Genomic DNA, 13,969 nt, shown 5'->3' on the forward strand with positions numbered 1-13,969 from the left:
TATGCTGTGCACGTTTCTTTTCTAAATTAGCGAAATAGTTTGTGTTCTTTTCAAAACCTTCTATCCATTCTGCTTTAGACGGTAGTAATATACCTTTTATTTTTTCTTCATTAATTTTATCGAGTTTTTCTTTTTCTTGATTAAGTTTATCCAGTATTTCGGCGTTGTTCGATTCCAGAAGTTCTTGTTCAATTTTAGTAATGTTTTTCAAAATTTCTTTTTCATGTTATATTGTTGTTTTCTTTTTATTGCTTGAATACTTTATAGATTCATCACGGATGCGGCCTTTTATTATTTCCCATAGGGTATTTGGGTTTGATTCTCTATTTAATTCTACGATCTCTGTTATACATCGCTTGATTTGATTTTGAAAATTGTTATCTGCAAGGATCGAGTTATTAAATTTAAAATATCCTGGACCTCGGTTATTTTCATTTAAATTAATTTGTATGCTTACTAGTGAGTGGTCAGATTTAAAACCGGGTTTTACTTTGCATGCGATAACTTTATTGAAGAGTCATTTGATGCCAAAAAGTAATCAAGTCTACAAAAAACTGTTGGTTTGCTATTAGAGTGCCATGTGTACCTCCGTTTGTCTTTATTTTTGACGCGCCATATATCACACATATCATAACTTTCTAGTATCATGTTAAGCTGTCTCCTTTAAGTTTATCTACTTTAGGGTCTAAAACAGTATTAAAATCACCACCTATTAAAAGAGTTTTATCCTTGTAGAGGTCAATATGATCTTCTAAAGTATGTATAAATTCTAAATCATCTGAATTCGGACCATAAACATTAATAACTATTATACTCATATCATTTATTTTGATATTTAGAAGCTGTAATCGGCCTGGTATTATTTCTTTATATTCTTCAACTGTGTAATTGATGTTTGTATTTAGTAAAATTCCCACGCCCGTACTTTTTGTACTGTCTCCACTAAGAAAGCACTGACCTGCCCAAGGTTTCTTCCAGTCATCAACATTATTTACTGTATGTGAAAAATGTATTTCTTGTAGCAAGCATATTGAAAAGTTATTTGTTTTTAACCAGCTTAGAACTTCTTCGCGCTTAGATCGAGAACCTATGCCATTAACATTAAAAGTACATACATCTACAGGCATTGTTGTTATAACTGGTATTCATGTTCACAATTTTCTCTTTTATACGAAGTATACTTACGAATGAAACCCATTTAACAATACAAAATGAACTGTGCTGATTATAATATTTAAAAAGTGAAGACCAAAAAGTATTTATGCTACCTATATAGAAAGTCAAGTACAAAACACACTCCTTTAGACGTAGATTGCAAGCGAATGAAAACCACTTAGTACTACAAAAAATACTGTGATAACTAAAAATTATATTAAGTGAAAAACAAAAGCAAAAGCACAGAAAATGTACTTATGTAGATAGGAAGTGTGGTGAAATGAATTGCCATTATCATTCTTCTTGAATATGCACACCTTATATATGAATGTTTTACATTTAATGCATGTATTATTTCTAAACGCTATAAGCCTTAAAGTATTCATAGCCAAAATCACAATGAACAACATGCATACCAATATAAAGAGAATTACACGTATTTGATTACTAGTTTGACATCTTAAGAGGGCAGTGTAGTACTAAAACATATATTGTACAAAGGAAAGAGAAAGAAAAATGTTTCACTTATAACTAGAAATGGTATATTTTTATATATTGAATGTTGTATCGCATCATGACAATGCATATAGTAATATATCTTTTTATCAAACATGATACATTTTTCAAAACATTGAGGCTTATTTAATAATTACTCACCTAGGTACGCATATTTTGGTCGAAAAACATGAATGCATGCTCGAAAAACACCAAAACTGCACGTAGGGAGATATATTGTACTTTAACTTAAAAGTCTGGGTTATACCTTAAAGTTATTGTCCAGCATTGTAATTATTCTTAAAGTTCAAGAATAAAATACTGAAATTTTATATGTTTGTGTCGGTCACATATGATATTTTTTAAATAATGTAAGGCTATCAAAGATACATGTCTTTAAACAATGTCTATGAGTTTTAAAATGTATGTGTATTATAATACCAACTTCTAAATGTACATAAAAAAAACACATTGTAACAATGTTTGTTTGAAAATAGTGTAATGTAAGGCTATCAAAAATACATGTTTTTAAACAATTTTTAGGAGTTTTAAAAAGTATGTGTATTATAATACCAACTTCTAAATGTACATAAAAACAACATTATAACTATGTTTGTTTGACATAAGTGCATGCATTTTTCATTGACATTTAACACTTAATAGATATTGTATTAAACAATTATTGATAGTGCATATGCACTGTATATCAAAGGCAAAGTATGCTGTATATTATAGTTTCTAGGTACAGTATGAAGTATAACACTACAGCATGAAAACCTAAGCACAATACACAGCCAAATAAATATAATATCTTAGACAAAACTTCTGAGACAGAAATGCTAAATGTTTTCAAATGAGAGCTATTATAACTATACCCCTCACTAGATTGAAGGTGTGTGTAAACATAATGTGTGTGCTATATATTTATGATATCAAATAAGTGTTTATGTAGAAAGACAAAAAAAGATACACCTATTTAAATGTGTATACAATGTAGTACAGGAAACTTAAGGTATTATTGGTTTAGCCTAAGTATCAATTCAATAAACCTTCACAGGTAGTCCGGATTATCAGTATATACTACCACATTGTTAAAGCTTTATACATGTAAATGTTCAATAGGAGTATAGTATAGTGGACATTCAATACACTGCATAAAAAAGAAACTGCCCTGGAGTAAGTCTTTAACGTACAAAATGTTAGTGAGTGCTGTCTGTACTTCCGGTGCGGCTTGTTCCTGCGACGACTGGCCACGGCATGTCGAGCCAATAAGCATGGTTGTCATATCTCACGACCTGAATTCGCCAGTATCATTCCGGAAGAGAATCTTTTCCCCGATGGCCCATGCGTCCTGTACTATATCTGGCAGTTTCACACATTAAGACTTGAAGATTTAATTGTGTTAAGTCTTCATTTATGAATACGCCACTGCCTTTTAATGCTCTTCTGTTTTTCAAAATAGAAGTTTTTGTATACCTTGAGACGAATTTAACAATTATGTCTCTACACTGGCTTTTCCTGCTAGGCAGTCTATGAGCATACTCTACTTCGTATGGTTTAAGGTTGTAGATTTTTTTATCATTTGAAAACTCAATAACCTTTCCAAGTGTTTCTTCGGCTGTTTCTCGTGGGTTTAGATCGGGTAGCCCATGTAATTTAACATTGTTAAGGCGGCTATATTGCTCGCTATCGTTTTCAAACCGTTTGCGCTGTTCTTGTTCAACTTCAATTTCATGCTCAAGTTTTTCATTGCATAATTTTTGTTCATTTAGTTTTATGTCTAAATTTTTGATGTTTTCTTTTAACTTGTCATTTTCTTGTTCTTTATCAAAAAGCTTGCCCTCTAAGATTTCTATTCTTTTTATCACTGATTGTAAGAGGTCTTCCTTCATCTCTGTAAGAAGATCTTTAATTGCACTTTTAATAGAGCCGTCATCTTTTGTTACAACTGTTTCCAGTTTCTCGTTAATTTTCTTCATAGCACAATCAACCCGTTCTAGTTTTGCATTTATTTGTTTCATTTGTTTTACCATGTCCGTAATGTCATTGCTGTTTGAACTGCATTCATGTTTCGAATCATTGCCATTTGTATTAACGTTCTCCTGTTTTTTAGACTTTTTCTTTTTTTGCTTTTCTTTAACATTCGGTGTTTGTTCATTACTAACTAAACTCTGTTCTAGCTCTATCTCACTAACGCTCGAGTTTTCACTACGTTTTCGTTTCAGTTCTGTTTCAGTTTTGTTGGTTTCCCCACTATGTTGGATGTTAATATTTTTGGAGGCCATTTTTTTTTGATAAGTATATTTGTTTACCTGAATGGCGTGACCGCTTTATATTACAAAGTCATAATTTTGGACAAACTCTTACATACTCTTCAAGAAGTGATAACATAACATTAATAGTTCCTCCTCATACTGAAAAAAACATCTCACCACACCATAAATGAGTTTTAATTTACATTTTCATCTGGTTATGCATTGTTTACATCTCTTCACCTCAGGTTACACACCACCAATGTTAACGGATATTTGATCAGCAGAATAATAAAATGGCTGCAATGTCTGGGCTTAAAATAAAATGCAGTTCAAGTGGTCTTGGTTAGCTTCTGCGATCGATCGGTCGTTGTTATTCTGTTTTCGGCTATCGTCAACATTTCGTCGCTGTATTTCAATGTAACCGTATTTCCATGTTACCTCATTTTCAACATTTTTTCATGCAACCTTAATTTTTATGTCGTTTTTGCGATAATCGTGTCTTTCAATTTCAGCACAATTGTATACTAATCTTGCTTTGAGATTACAAGTTAACCCATTTATAAACCTTCCAACCACTATAATTGCATCATTGCAGGTATCTCCCTAAGATGAAATTCTTCAGTAAAATAATCATTCTGTGGTAAAATATGGACTAACTTGGTTATGCAAATAAGTCGATTTTTACCCAAGCTATTAAGAACTTATTTCGAATGCGTGCTATTCAATTCTAACCCAGGCCAATTAAGCGTTTTCACTAGGTCCTTCATAAAGAAAGTACTTTCAACAAAGCGAAGCTTAGTAAACATATTCGATGCTTTGGCCATTTTTAAGTTGACATGAAGGTCAAACGTGATCACAGTTACATTCTATCGTCTTTTGCAAATTCAGCCAAAGTGTCGGATGTCTGAAGAGACATGGTCGTTGGAAAACCGATGCAGCCAAAGATGGCTATGTTGAAAACTATTTACAACGTAGGCTTTCAGTTACAAAAGTACTTAATTTGTGAATGTTTACAGCAGGGATTGAATTTGAACTGTTTTGTTTCTTATCTATGCTTTGTAATTTCCATATTCGTCACTAGCAAATCGCAACTGTGTTGTACTTTTCTTAGTTTGTAAGAAATATAGTTAGGACTTATTGTACTCTGCGTTACAATGTATTGCAGAGTACTTTTGTCCTTACGGACATTGTATAACAAACCGGTTTGTACGATTGAGTGTTTTGGGATATAATTGGAATAGGGATTAGTTTGTAATCAGTTCTAGAGACTCACTCTTCGTGGTGACATCGAATTACCAATTCAAATTCAATGTTTTGAAATGATTGTTTAATTTTACATATAACTGATTACACATGTATCCCAATAATACAAATGAAATATTTTAATATAAAAAATGTATTCATTATAAGATAATTGTTCAATACAGTGTTGGTAGGGAGTTTTCGGGAGATGAGGTCCGACGTCAAGTGGTAATTGACAGTCGACCACGTTCGTAATATTATATTTGTTGCTATACATTTTATTTTTTACGAGAATCGTCATTGCTCACGAAGATCAATTTTCAAGCTTTGTATTTCATCTTGTACTCTGTTTCGTGTCATCACGATATGAGCGTAACACGCAAATCGCAACTGCGTTGTATTATTTTTAGGTTGTAAGAAATATAGTTTGTAATCACGGCCTAGAATTTCTTCAAGGGAAAAACGGTTTTGATCGAAAGGAAAACGTTATGAAAATTGCCGCTGGTAGGGAAGTAACGAACATGCACAATGTCCTACTGTTAGGACGAATGTAACACACTGTTTAGCAATTATCGCCACAATAACACAATAGTGAGCGATGTTAACCAGTGTGCGAGTCAATCAATTTCCTTTCAATTTAGCATTAGCGTATTATATAATCTGAGGGTTAGCCACCAGTTAATGATTAGTCAACCTTTACCATTTATTCATTTACATTACACATACTTTTAAAACGTTTAGTACCAGCAGTGTTGGCATGTTACTTGGATGACGCAGAAATGGTGGAAATAAGCTAAGTTTTATTATTTCTAATATGAATTGTTACAAAACTGAGAGTTTTTCTGTAAGCGTTTTGCAGTGCTAGTGCTGCCCGTTTTGGAACTTACGCTAATAAGTAAAATAAAGTTGGAAAAGTCTTCAATTTCTATTGTAAACATTTCACAAAGCATTTTTTGGCCAATGTGATTCAAAACCATACTAAAAACACGCGTATCAAAGCATACACGTGATATTGGTGGACATTTTATGCTAACGAAAATTTAATATATTATTACAATGGTTATAACTCAATAATTAGTTAAATTGCATCATTTTCATGTTTTTTATCACGATAGTGCGGTTGTCTAGATTTGGTAGCGCTTGTTCGGGTTTTCTTGTAAGTGAAATACCTCTGATGCTCAACCTTGGTGGACACGCGCTCGACGCCTTCTAGAAATCTGAGTCGAATATTCTCCAGAACTCTATGTGCTGGTAGCGACAGGGACCTCGGTGGCTTAGAGGGACTTTCATGAGCGGGGCTGCCTCCGCAAGCGCTTATCAGATCTAGATCACTATGCTGTCGTGGTAGAGTTTATAAAATTCAGGCGAAAAATCAGTTAATCCAACTTTGATTAAGTACAACATAAGTTGGCAACTGCATTTTCGTAGATCGTCATGTTATCATTCTCATTTTAAGGTTTTAGTGTATGTCTTTACTTAAATGTAATGTCAATAAATAGAAGCGTTATATGCTCATTAAACAAGGTTTAAACGGTGAATCAGTTGTTCAAACTTTGGTTAAGACAGCATTAGTTTACAACTATGTTTCCGTCCCCCGCCTTGTCATTTTAAAAGCGTTTTCATTGCAATCTTATTATAGCAAAAGTCCATCATATCATAAATAATAATATCATCAAATGCAGGATCCGTGTAAGAATTAAGAATACCGCTACAATACTATGGAAGCGGAAACATTTCTCAAGAACAAACATAAGCAATAAACATATGTTATGGATTAGCAATATATCTGCATTGGATACTAAACGTGTAACAGTATGCTTTGTATTTTCCTATATAAAAATGCGGTTTCGAACTTGTCTTCTACAACTTGAGCCATATTTGACCCCCATTGACTTGTGTACAATGCAGGCTAACCGGGAATCGAACCCACGACAATTGTAGATGATACAAACACTCTTAGCATTGATCAACCAGGAACATATTAAATATAAAGTATAAAATTGTCTAAATATATATGGTGTATGGATATTACTTTGGGTTTTGTTTTCTTTCAGATGCCTCTATCCAGGTAGGGAGATGGCTGCGGCTTAGGCGGGGCAGGCTATTAATCCATGACGGGGAGCCGGCAATAAACTTCTATTACCTCGGGATAATTGACAACTTCACTGGAATTCACAGAGCGTTAATTTGTATAGTGTAAGTGTTTTGAACCTTTAGTAGGTCGCAATTCAATGTTATTCCATGTAACCTTAATTCCATGTAACCTTAATTCCATGTAACCTTATTTCCATGTTACCACATTTCCAACCTTATTTTCATGTAACCTTATTTCAATGTCGTTTTTTTAGTTTCTGCAAAAATCGTGGTTAAAGTCTTTCAATGCCAGTACAATTGTTCACTAACGGTGCTTTGGAATTACAAGTTAAACCATTTATAAACCTTCCATAATGATTGCATCATTGCAAATATCTCACCAAAGTGAAATCATCAGTAAAAGTATTATTCTACGGTCAAATATGGACTAACTTGGTTATGCATATAGGTCGATATTTTCATTATGACACTCTACCAAAGCTACAAAGAACTTATTTCGAATGCGTGCTATTATATATATATGAACAACTTTTGTTTTAATCAAGACGACACAAGTGTTGTTTAAAGTATGTTACTCTGTCATAAATAGGTCAAGGTCGACCATGGGTCATGTCTCGATAAACTAATATAGGTCATGAGGTCAAAAGTTTAATAATCCGCAGTAACACAATCAAGGTTATATGTTAGTCCCAATACTGATACAAATATCCAAACTGTTTGTCACGTAAATTCTATTTAGGCCATATTTCGGAGAATGGAGATATTAGGATTTTTAAAGTCTTAGCACGGCAGACAATAGTGCCGATAATAAATTATTCCCTGACGACAGTGAAAAAAATCATTGCCGTTGGTAATTAATATTAACAGTTTGAGGTTCTTACATAAGACTTTAAATACATATTATGAATTACAAAACACATATATATAAATTTAGTTAAGGTGTTGTATTCTCTTTTGAAAATGGGTTATGTCCTTTGATCAACTGAAGCGAAAGGAAAGAAACGTCATAAAAATATTTTGGGTTATATCACCAAAACGTCGTCACTAGAGCAAACAAAAAAATCTCTTTAACATTATAATTTTTTTTTTAATTATTCATGGTATATTGGCATCATATGTGTCTCTACACACGGTTGAGACCATTAAAAAGTATCCCTGGTGGGCGGACACATATACTAGTACCCCACCCTCATCCAACTGCTTGAACAGGCATAAGTTAATGTCGATAAATGTGAATGTGACCACAATTCAAGGTGTTGATTACTAAACTGTTCAAGATGTTAGAATGTATCTTAGAGTTTAAAAAAGGACAGGTTAATACAGGAGAAACGGGGTTCCATTAAAGCAGGCTGTGGAAAACTTAAACATTATAAAATTGAAAGAAAATCTCAGAATTTTTGCTTATTGTATTCATAAATACTATTCGGTGTTAACTGCCACCTATGTAAAGTGCGTATGTCTTTATATGCTTATTATGAGTTTTAAACAAATCAAAAATATATTTGACAGTATAAAGCATTTAATTCTATGAAGGCAGAAGGGTACCCGTGCTGCTCCTCATGGAACAGAAGGGTGCTTCTAAAACAGGACATGGTGCAGCACCATTCCGTAACTCTCTACCTGATAACTGAACTACAATTTCGCGAAGGAGAAATGGATACTATTCATGCCTTTTACATTATTATAACTACTTTCAAATAATGATAAATGAACTGTCATTAACCCAAACTATTCATTCCATTTTAGGTAATGCTGTGTTGGGAGCCATCGACAACCGCGACACTAGACCGGAAGTTGCGTGCACTTTTTCAAGAGAACCCGAGACACTAGTCAAGACATTAGTCGTTGAAAATCATCAGGTTACAAGGTTGTGTGTTCTGGTCCAGCAGAACCCGTGACACCAGATCGGAAGTTGCTCATCATGTTACAGCAGACTCAGCATTGTTTTAACCGAGTGAGTTAATGGCACATACGTTAACCTACCAGAACAAAAATTGTGTTCAGTTATCATACAAAGACCACGAGACGAGACTGGAACCTTCTTACTGAGCTGAGGAACTAATCGTGATACCAGACCCAGAGCTTCATATACCTATCAAACAAATAGAGCATATCCGGACCGAAATCTCCGTACTGAGATGCAGCCTATCCGTGATACCAAACCGGAAGTTCCGTACAGGGAATACACAGTAACCATGATATCAGAGCGGAAGCTCCGTATTGAGATGCAGCACCACCTATATAAGCAAACCGGAACCTCCATATAGGGATCAAGTATTCGGCCCTTAACATGGGCAGAAGAACAGCAATATTTTATGTATTATGTTTGTCAATATCACTACATTTTTATGCCATGATATGTCTTTATTTAGCAGTTGACATTCACAGATACGGAATGCCGTTACCTTTTTCAGTTTTTTAGTATGTGCATGTTTGTACTACTCGGAACTCCTCGGCCATTTTTAATCAAAAACAACCTCGGATGTATATTGACGATTTACGTTTTCATAAATCTTTATATTTAACTACGCTGCAAGTAGATCGCGTAGTTATCTCAATTAAGCAACTGAACTTTATAACTTTACTGTGGGAAATTTGAATTATTTATGCAATAAATAAATTCATTGGCAATTGATTTAAAGTAAGTTATGCAAAATACACGTTCAAACACTACCATGCATTAATTAATTCTTTTATTTTAAAATTTACGATCTGCTTCTACTGATGTTCCGGCATACATCTGAGGTTGTTTTCGGTGGAAACTGGCCGAGGAGTTCCGAATGCATTTGTACCAGATTCATCATTTAACATTGCTATCATATTTGACTGTCGTAGCCTTATCATTGCAGACACAAGCGGGGGATATTGTCAGGCGTCGTCTGCGATCTCTTAATATAAGAAAGTGTAATGAAACGTTACAATAAGCATTGAAGTCAATTTAATCTTATCATACACAAGTTTTTAATATTTTACTTTTTAAACGCAATATTGCATTATCAACACCAGTGCATGTTATGAGTTGATATTACTTAACAGTTGAAGACATTGGCATACTTTCTATACAAATTTGATCAAGATTGAGCATTTTGCTAATATTGACAATCTGCCTTCAAACTTTGCTAGCAGTCCATATAACTCATTGCATTTAACAATAGTTATTTCGAAGAATGAAATGAAGAATTAGTTTAATTTCAGGAAAACTTATTTCAAAACCTCACAGGTTTGGCCTTTTAAGTACAAATGAACCTTAATATTTTTGTCCCATCTTCATTCTCATACACTGGTAATTATAAGGTACGGGGTTAGTAGGTGGCACGATATGGGATATACGGGGCAAAGGAAACCATATCGGGTGAGAGCGAAGCCTGTTAACATGTTTAAATGTTTCATTTGTTCATTGGAATATTCACCGGAATCGGGAAATAGACCTCATTTTGGTACGATATAAATTTGGTGACCCAATACAGAAAAAGGGTTTTACCGCAGTCCTGGACTAATGGCGTTGCGTCATTTATGTTGGAGGCGTGTTCTTGTAACTTATTGAAACTCTAGAACATTGCATATGAGCTTTTAAGCTTAGGCCAAGCTCGGCGTTAAGCAAGATAGCATGGATAGCGCTAGAGTTACGTTTCCTAATTTGGTACAACGGTACTGACGAAAACAAGTTTTCATACACGCATACAAATTTAAGTATTTTTGCATGTTAAAAAAAACTGAAACAAACATTAGATCCATGTATTATGTGGCCGATAAGTACACTCGCACTGGAGGCTACTACGTCCGTCCTGGTGAACGAAACAAACATTAATCGAAACTGTGGAGAACTTAATTTGCGTATAGGCTTATAATTCTGGGCCGTGGTTACAATTGACTGGTGCACAACTAATCATGATACCATCCCAGAGCTCCGTTCATCTATCAAACAAACATCGCATATCCGGACCGGAAGCTCCGTATTGATATGCAGCCTCGTCCGTGACGATACCAAACCGAAAGTTCCACACAGATTAAACAGAAACCTAGCTAAAGAACTTCAGCGAACACATGATATATTATTACCTTTTGGGACGAGTTCGCTGAAGAGAACGCCGTATCCAAACCCTACCAGAATTCTAGAAAGTTTTATTTCACGCCGTTATTTCACTTGTTTGCATTGTACAAACAGAATAACTTTACTCTCAGGTAAATGTAAGAAAATGTAGTTCACACACCCATTTTCAAAAAAACACTTTGTATAGATTGTTGTTTTACCTTTATAAGAAATCCGATAAGAAACATTCCTTAAGTAGGTCATAGTTGTGTACAAATTTAATCACATGATAACAAAATATCCACTCAACCTACATTTGACCTCACAAATGTAGTGTTTATTTTGCTGTTATTTTTCTATTTTAAATGATTTGAAATCTAAGAGATAACGAATTTGGAATATATTAATTGTTTTTATTTATCAAAAGTTATTTTCAACCTAACTGCAATTAGTTTCAACTAACTAAACAGACGGACCTTAACATAAGCAAAAGTGCAGCACTGTTTTAGGAATTATGATTGTGATATATATACTTTTATGATTTGACATTCACGGACACCTGTTAATGGTGTGTGTGTATGTTTGCTCCAGATTCACTATTTAACATTGATATCATATGTGTTTGTCGTAGTCGTATAATTGCAGACACAAGCGAGTCATATTGTCCGGCGAAACAACACAACATAATTCTAAAAGTATGTTATATTGAAGGAATTTCTTGATGTATGTAGTGTCCGTTCCAAAAAGAAAAATCCGAGCCTTGGGCACGCTGCGTAGCCGTTAACTCAGAAAGCCCCGTTACCTGGCAACGCAGGTGCCCTCGGGTCGGAATTTTCTATCTGGACCGGAAACACATGACAAATATTGTTAGTCCGTACAACGGCGAGGCTCCAACTTTAACCCGAAACTAAATTAAAGTAGGCGACGACGTAATAAGTGTTTTCAGATGCAAACCGGGAAAACTTATTTTGGGTCCAAACACATATCCTTTAAAGGGAGAACTTACGACCTATGTCGTGATTAAGAGTTTATCTTTTGGTACACAGCTGTATAACACAAGACATCTGTAATGGATACTTTTATTAGGTGGAACACAACTAAACTTAACAACTAAATAACAACGGAGTTGAAGTCAACAGTATTAACGATACACATGCGCATAAATGTCCACTGGAATCACAGCAGTTAAAACTTAAATTCTTGAAGCATATTTAAAACTTTAAAGAAATAAAAACCATTGATCCAAAATGTTGAGTTTTTAATGATTGAATGTTAGCAGTCTTCTGTAAATCGCTCCCAGAGTTATTTACGTCCATTTTCTATCTCGACACACTCGCATTCCCTTATAATTTGAACCTGAAAATAAATTTGTCCGTGAGGAGTTTTGCAGGTACATGTATAAAGGAAGTATTTCCGTTTTGACTGTAGGCGGAGCTACAACGGCAAACATCAATATATCTAAATATGTGCTTATATTCATTATATGCCTTCCGGTGGTTTATAAAGATTTATTAGTAATATAAAAATTATATTTAAGTGTTTAATTAATAAAATAACAATTTGATATTTTCACTGTTTTTAAATTTTAGATCGCTCTCATTTCGAAATCAAACTTCTGCGCACTGGGCTGGCACACAATTTCAACGAAGTCATTTCCGACTTCCAAAAGTACGTTACTTTCGCATATAATTTGAAACGCTTTTATGAAAAACTATATTTAATTAGCTTTTTGAGCTCATTCTGTGAAATATAGTACGATTTAACACTGAAAAACCCCAACATTATTCTCTATATGTACGATAAATTCAAGCCTGTTAAACGTCATACAGTCAGGCTAAGAGCGATAAAACACTGGTTTAAATAAAATATTTAAGAAATAATGTAATAAAAGATGATTTACCTCCTCTTCCTTCAAGTCGCTTACAAGGTTTTTCATGATGACCGTGACGCCTTCGGTCTTGCTGGCCTGGCAACACTGATCCTTGTTGTGCCCGCAGCCGCCCTCGCACGCGAACGTCTGCACGCTTTTGAGTGACCGGTATTCAGTGTCATTTGCGCTGTGGACAACCTCCATGTGCGGTACACGCGTGCAGTTCAGGGGCTTAACTGAAAATATTGGATATTTAATTAAAATATTTATATTATTTCAATGAGGACTTTTATTGTGTCTTAAATCTATAAAATTTGTACAATTATGAGATTGGCCCCACCCTTCTTGGTACGCCGTATTAAAGCTACACTCTCACAGATTGACTTCTTTGACAACTTTTTTTTTATCTTTTTTGTCTTGGAATTAACTATTTTTTTGCGTTAATATCTGAACACCGGTAATAAAAGGCTACTGACAAAAGATCAGTCGCATTTTTCTTATTTACGTTAAAAAAAGGATGTTTTATGCCGAGAGCATCATTATTCATCAAATGCTTGTAACGCTTTTAGATATAAAACATTGGTTTTCTAACGCAAATATGAAAAGTGCAATTTTATATTTTGACAATATTTTTATATCACTAGTTTCCAGACATTTACCAAAACCAATTGCTCATTCCAAGACAAAAAAAGTTGTCAAAACGCTTAATCTGTGAGAGCGCATCTTTAAACGACTTCTTAAGAATTACTTGGACTAATAAGGGTGTACGCAAATTCAAGCGTTTTCAGTACCCAGAGCCTCATTATCGTTATAAATTCAGTTGTGCCG

General features: G+C 34.3%; 1 protein-coding gene across 1 annotated transcript in view; it reads right to left on the reverse strand.

The window, feature by feature from the left end:
- Positions 1 to 12,338: 12,338 nt before the first annotated feature.
- Positions 12,339 to 13,969, reverse strand: part of LOC128234628 (uncharacterized) — a 71,039-nt gene continuing 69,408 nt past the window's right edge. The window contains exons 57-58 of the mRNA XM_052948983.1: positions 13,172 to 13,377; positions 12,339 to 12,627 (exon numbers count right to left, since the gene is read on the reverse strand). Of these exons, the coding sequence (XP_052804943.1) occupies positions 12,574 to 12,627; positions 13,172 to 13,377 (260 nt within the window). The 3' untranslated portion in view covers positions 12,339 to 12,573. The remainder of the gene's footprint in view (positions 12,628 to 13,171; positions 13,378 to 13,969) is intronic.

The sequence above is a fragment of the Mya arenaria genome, chromosome 5, assembly GCF_026914265.1.
Source record: "Mya arenaria isolate MELC-2E11 chromosome 5, ASM2691426v1".
Taxonomy (NCBI): domain Eukaryota; kingdom Metazoa; phylum Mollusca; class Bivalvia; order Myida; family Myidae; genus Mya; species Mya arenaria.